Source organism: Piliocolobus tephrosceles, chromosome 13, assembly GCF_002776525.5.
Source record: "Piliocolobus tephrosceles isolate RC106 chromosome 13, ASM277652v3, whole genome shotgun sequence".
Classification (NCBI taxonomy): domain Eukaryota; kingdom Metazoa; phylum Chordata; class Mammalia; order Primates; family Cercopithecidae; genus Piliocolobus; species Piliocolobus tephrosceles.
Window position 1 is genome coordinate 11,092,824 of NC_045446.1, and position 6,081 is coordinate 11,098,904.

The 6,081-nt window shown below is 49.3% G+C and overlaps 1 protein-coding gene across 1 annotated transcript in view; it reads right to left on the reverse strand.

Annotated features, from left to right (window-relative positions):
• POLR2G (RNA polymerase II subunit G) overlaps nt 1-2,717 on the reverse strand; it is a 6,043-nt gene extending 3,326 nt beyond the window's left edge. The window contains exons 1-3 of the mRNA XM_023186252.1: nt 2,549-2,717; nt 2,308-2,417; nt 1,188-1,347 (exon numbers count right to left, since the gene is read on the reverse strand). Coding sequence (XP_023042020.1) covers nt 1,188-1,347; nt 2,308-2,417; nt 2,549-2,560 — 282 coding nt within the window. The 5' untranslated portion in view covers nt 2,561-2,717. The remainder of the gene's footprint in view (nt 1-1,187; nt 1,348-2,307; nt 2,418-2,548) is intronic.
• Between the last annotated feature and the right edge of the window lie 3,364 nt (nt 2,718-6,081).

Consider the following 6,081-nt stretch of genomic DNA (forward strand, 5'->3'; position numbering starts at 1 on the left):
GGCCGGGCGCGGTGGCTCAAGCCTGTAATCCCAGCACTTTGGGAGGCCGAGACGGGCGGATCACAAGGTCAGGAGATCGAGACCATCCTGGCTAACACGGTGAAACCCCGTCTCTACTAAAAAATACAAAAAACTAGCTGGGCGAGGTGGCGGGCGCCTGTAGTCCCAGCTACTCGGGAGGCTGAGGCAGGAGAATGGCGTGAACCCGGGAGGCGGAGCTTGCAGTGAGCCGAGATCATGCCACTGCACTCCAGCCTGGGCGACAGAGCGAGACTCCCTCTCAAAAAAAAAAAAAAAGCACCCATTGGCCAGGCGCAGTGGCTCATGCCTACAATCCCAGCACTTTTGGTGCCTGAGATAGGCAGATCACCTGAGGTCGGGAGTTTGAGACCAACCTGACCAACATGGAGAAACCTCATCTCTACTAAAAATACAAAAATTAGCTGGGCGTGGTGGCACATCCCTATGGTCCCAGCTACCTGGGAGGCTGAGGCAGGAGAATCGATTGAACCCAGAGGCGGAGGTTGTAGTGAGCCGAGATTGAGCCACTGCACTCCAGTCTGGCGACAGAGCTAAACTCCATCTTAAAAAAAAAAAAAAAAAAAAAAAGGAAAGCACCCACCTTTTAGAGTCATTGTGAGTCTCTGCACTTCACCTGGCCCACAGTCACTACTCAATCAACACAGGCTTTTATTGTTATGACTATTAATGTTGACTCTTGCCCTCTGAGTTGGGCAGGGCAAGATTACCATACAATTTGAAAGTGCAACACAAGAAAAGTAAAGTGATGGCCAGGCGTGGTGGCTCACACCTATAATCCTAGAGCTTTGGGAGGCCGAGGTGGGCAGATTGAGCTCAGGAGTTCGAGATCAGCCTGGGCAACATGGCAAAACTCCATCTCTACTAAAAAAATACAAAAAACTTAGCCAGCCATGGTGGCACGTGCCTTTAGTCCCAACTACTTGGGAGGCTGAGGCAGGAAAATCACTTGAACCCAGAAGGCAGAGGTTTCAGTGAGCCAAGATGGCACCACTGCACTCCAGCCTGGGCGACAGAGCAAAACTCTGTCTCAAAAAAAAAAAAAAAGTAAGGTGACTTAGCTGAAGGCACAGTTATGAAGTGGAGCCAGGACCCAAACCAGATCTACTGAGAGACTACCCCAATGCCTCCCCTAGGTATGGTCTCACCTTGTTGACTTGAGTGACAACAGCATCCACGACCTCCCCTTTAAAGGGCCGGAAAACAATGGCCTTGTACTTAACTGGATAAAGGACAAAGCCTCGGCCTGGCTGGATCACACCAGCACCAATATTGTCAATGGTGGTGACAGCAATTACAAAGCCATACCTGCAAGGAGGATGAGAAACAGAAAGACATTGTGTGTCCAAGAGCCTCTAGAGACATCTGCAATACAAGTCACTGAGCTCTTGGGAGTAAGGTCGGGGAGAGCAAAAGGACAAGTAGAACCTCTGCTCCCAGAGAGCTTAATGACCAAGAGAAGACAGAACACAGATCAGTATGTGTAAGACCAAATGCTGTTCTGGTAATTTCACAGTAAATGTACAAGAAGGCTGGAGTCCTTGAGGAAACAGATCTCAATCTTCGGGATGTCTGAGAATCATCTTCTTAAAATGCAGATTCTCAGGTGTGCCTCACAGAGTCTTGATTCTGTAGGGAATAAGGAGGCTCAGGAATCTGCATGTTCCTGCAGGTTTTTCTGAAGCTGGAGGCCCAAGTACTCCACTGCCCTGGGCTGGGTCCCAGCTCATTAATATCAGAGAGGCCCCTCTGTGCAAAGCCCAGAGATGGCCAAGTCCCAGTCTACTTCCTTCCTCCCCCAAACTCTCGATCCACTTTTTCCGGTCATTCATTCAGAAGATATATAGAGGCCCATGGTGTGTAGTCCCTGGACACAGGGGATAAGAGGAAACCAGCACAATGACAGAGAGAGAGGAGACGCAGGAACAATAACTACACTGTGAGCTCCACAAGGGCTGGCCTCATTCTATCTTGTTCCCATTCTACCTTGTTCTGAGCCCAACACGGGTCCTGGCACACACCCAGTGCTTTTTAAACGTTTGAGTAAATGAATGAATGACCAATCTCAGCTGAGGGAAGGAAGTCTTATTGTCCAGCATTACAGAGGGCGCCCTGGGAACCCAAAGCAGGAAGCAACTGGCTGCCTGAGAGGGTTAGCGGGGTCCCCAGAGTGGGTGGCAGGACGAGTAGGAGTTGGAGAGGGGTCGCAGGTATAGCGCCCCGTGTGCGCATCGAACGATCTGGCGGCGCGGTGAGCTCCGCACTCACTTCCCTGTGCAGGTCCCCTCCACCTCGGTGAAGAGCTTCTGCTTCACCGTGTTGAGCAAGTTGGGGCCGAAGTAGCGCGGGTGCAACAGGATTTCGTGCTCTAGGGAGATCTGCGGAGAAAAGAGGGATGGCGACCAGGCCACGCGCCGGGAGGTTATCGGACAAGGGGAGCCTCGCGCCGGCGCCTGGCCTTGCTCCTCCTTTCCACCCAGCCCTTGCCGCCATCCTGAGCCCTGCTCACATGGTAGAACATCGTCCCAGAGCAGGCAAGCAGGAACAGTCCACACCTCCGACAGCCCGTGGGAATCCACCGGAAACACACTTAGCCGCCGCAGCCCCAGTCCAGCGCCTGCTGCCACGATGAGAGCGGAACTCCACCTCCTCCGCGAGGGCGGAACTCCACCTGCTCCACGGGTCTGATTGGGCCTTGTAGCCGTGGGCGTGAAACACTAAGCCCCGCCCCTCCCCCCCCCCCCCCCCCCCCCCACCGGCCATCAAACCATAACTCTTCTTTTTGTTTTGAGGCGGATCTCGCTCTGTCGCCCAGGCTGGAGTGCAGTGGCGCCATCTCAGCTCACTGCAACCTCCGCCTCCCAGGTTCAAGCGATTCTCCTGCCTCAGCCTCCCGAGTAGCTGGGATTATAGGCATGTGCCACCACATCTAATTTTTTATATATATATATATATATATATATATATTTTTTTTTTTTTTTTGAGACGGAGTCTCGCTCTGTCGCCCAGGCTGGAGTGCAGTGGCGCGATATCGGCTCACTGCAAGCTCCGCCTCCCGGGTTCGGGCCATTCTCCTGCCTGAGCCTCCCCAGTAGTTGGGACTACAGGCGCCCACCACGGCTCCCGGCTAATTTTTTGTATTTTTGGTAGTGACGGGGTTTCACCGTGTTAGCCAGGCTGGTCTCGTTTTCCTGACCTCGTGATCCGCCCGTCTCAGCCTCCCAAAGTGCTGGAATTACAGGCCTGAGTCACAGCGCCTGGCCTGGCCAATTTTGTATTTTTAGTAGAGATGGGGTTTCTCCATGTTGGTCAGGCTGGTCTCAAACTCCCAACCTTAGGTGATCTACCCACCTCGGCCTCCCAAAGTGCTGGGATTACAGGCGTGAGCCACTGCACCCAGCCAGCAACTCTCTGAATTGCTTGAACCTGGGAGGCCACTGCACTCCAGCCTGGGCAAGAAAAGCGAAACTCCATCTCAAAAAATAATAATAATAAATAATAGCTATCACTTACTGCTTTCTTCCTAAATGCCAGACACTGTGTTAAGCCCTTTATATAATTATCTCCCTTAATTCTCATAATAATCTACAGAAATTGGTGTAGAAATAACAAAAAATTTACATAAGCCTTAGCCAAAAGGCCAAGAAGCTACAGAAAATAATGAAATTTAGGCCGGGTGCAGTGGTTCACGCCTGTAATTCCAGCACTTTGGGAGGCCGAGGCGGGCGGATCATGGTGTCAGGAGATTGAGACCATCCTTGCTAACATGGCGAAACCTCGACTCTACTAAAAATACAAAAAATTGGCGGGGCGTGGTGGCACGTGCCTGTAGTCCCAGCTACTCAGGAGGCTGAGGCAGGAAAATGGCTTGAACCCGGGAGGTGGAGGCTGCAGTGAGCTGAGATCATGCCACTGCACTCCAGCCTGGCAACAGAGCAACCCTAAGAAAGAAAGAAATTAAAAGCTATTGCAATCCCAAAAAACATTTTAAGCCTTGAGAGAGATATGACTGTGAGTCACATATAGTTTACAATTTCTGTTCTCAGATTATAGATTAACTCTTTTTTTTTTTTTTTTTTTTTTGAGAGGGAGTCTCGCTGTGTCACCCAGGCTGGAGTGCAGGAAATCCATGACTATTTCATCCTCTGTTAAAAAATGTTACATGCCCCGGGCACGATGGCTCACGACTGTAATCCTGGCCACTTGGGAGACTGGGGCAGGAGAATTGCTTGAACCCGGGAGGCGGAGGTTGCAGTGAGCCGAGATCGTGCCACTGCACTCCAGTCTGGGAGACAGAGCAAGACTCCCTCTCAAAAAAAAAAAAAAAAAAAGTTACGTGTGAATCACAAGGTCAGAAATTCAAGACTAGCCTGGCCGAGATGGTGAAACCCCATCTCTACTAAAAATACAAAAAATTAGCCGGGCGTGGTGGCAGGTGCCTGTAATCCCAGCTACTTGGGAGACTGAAGCAGAAGAATCCCTTGAACCTGGGAGGAGGAGGTTACAGTGAGCCAAGATCATGCCACTGCACTCCAGCTCAGGCAACAGTGCGAGATTCCAAATCAAAAAACATTTAAAAAAAAAAAAAAGTTACATGTACTTTTCCCAAAAAGAAACATTGTCTATAGCCAACCAAATTACTATAACTATGTCTATAGCCAACCAAATTACTATACTATACCAATCTTCTATGAAAAATGTAATCCTGCTAAAAAAGTCCTGTGTGCTTGCCTACAAGTGGGGAAAGAGATCAGACTGTTACTGTGTCTATGTAGAAAGAAGTAGACATAAGAGACTCTATTTTGTTCTGTACTAAGAGAAATTCTTCTGCCTTGAGATGCTGTTAATCTGTAACCCTAGCCCCAACCCATGTGTACAGCACATGTGCAGAGACATGTGCTGGGTTGACTCAAGGTTGAATGGATTTAGGGCTATGCAGGATGTGCTTTGTTAAAAAAGTGCTTGAAGGCAGTATGCTTGTTAAAAGTCATCACCATTCTCTAATCTCATGTACCCAGGGACACATACGCTGCAGAAAGACACCTAGGAAAGCCAGGTATTGTCCAAGGTTTCTCCCCATGTGATAGCCTGAGATATGGCCTCCTGGGAAAGGAAAGACCTGACGGTCTCTCCGACACCTGACACCCGGAAAGGGTCCGTGCTGAGGAGGATTAATGAAAGAGGGGGGCCTCTTTGTAGTTAAGAGGAAGGCATCTGTCTCCTGCTTGTTCCTGGGAATAGAATGTCTTGGTATAAAAAACCCCATTGTATGTTCTATTTACTGAGATAGGAGAAAACAGCCTTAGGGCTGGAGGTGAGACATGCTGGCAGCAATACTACTTTTTATTGCACCAAGATGTTTGTGTGTGTGCACATCAAGGCACAGCACCTTTACTTAAACTTCTTTATGACACAGAGACCTTTGTTCACACATTTTCCTGCTGACCCTCTCCTATTACCCTATTGTTCTGCCACATCCGCCTCTCCGAGATGGTAGAAATAATGATCCATAAATACTGAAGGGACTCAGAGACCAGTGTCGGCGCGGGTCCTCCGTATGCTGAGTGCCGCTGGACCCACTTTTCTTTCTCTATACTTTGTCTCTCTTATTTCTTTTCTCAAGTCTCTGGTTCCACCTGACACCCACAGGTGTGGAGGGGCTGGCCACCCCTTCGCCTATATAAATGAAATATTAACTTTCTTACTTCACAACACTGACTCCATTCCTCTGGAGTTGGACCTTGTAAATGAGACCGAAAGAGATTAAAAGAGATTAAGTGGAGGTATTTGGGTATGAATAGCGGACCTGCTCCAAAGCTTGTGTTCCTTTTTTTTTTCTTTTTTCTTTTTCTTTTCTTTTTTTTTTTTTTTTTTTTTTTGAGTCAGAGTCTCACTCTGTCCCCCAGGCTGGAGTGCAGTGGCGTGATCTCGGCTTGCTGCAACCTCTGCCTCCCAGGTTCAAGTGATTCTCCTGCCTCAGCCTCCCAAGTAGCTGGGATTACAGGTACCCACCACCATGGCCAGCTAATTTTTTGTGTGTGT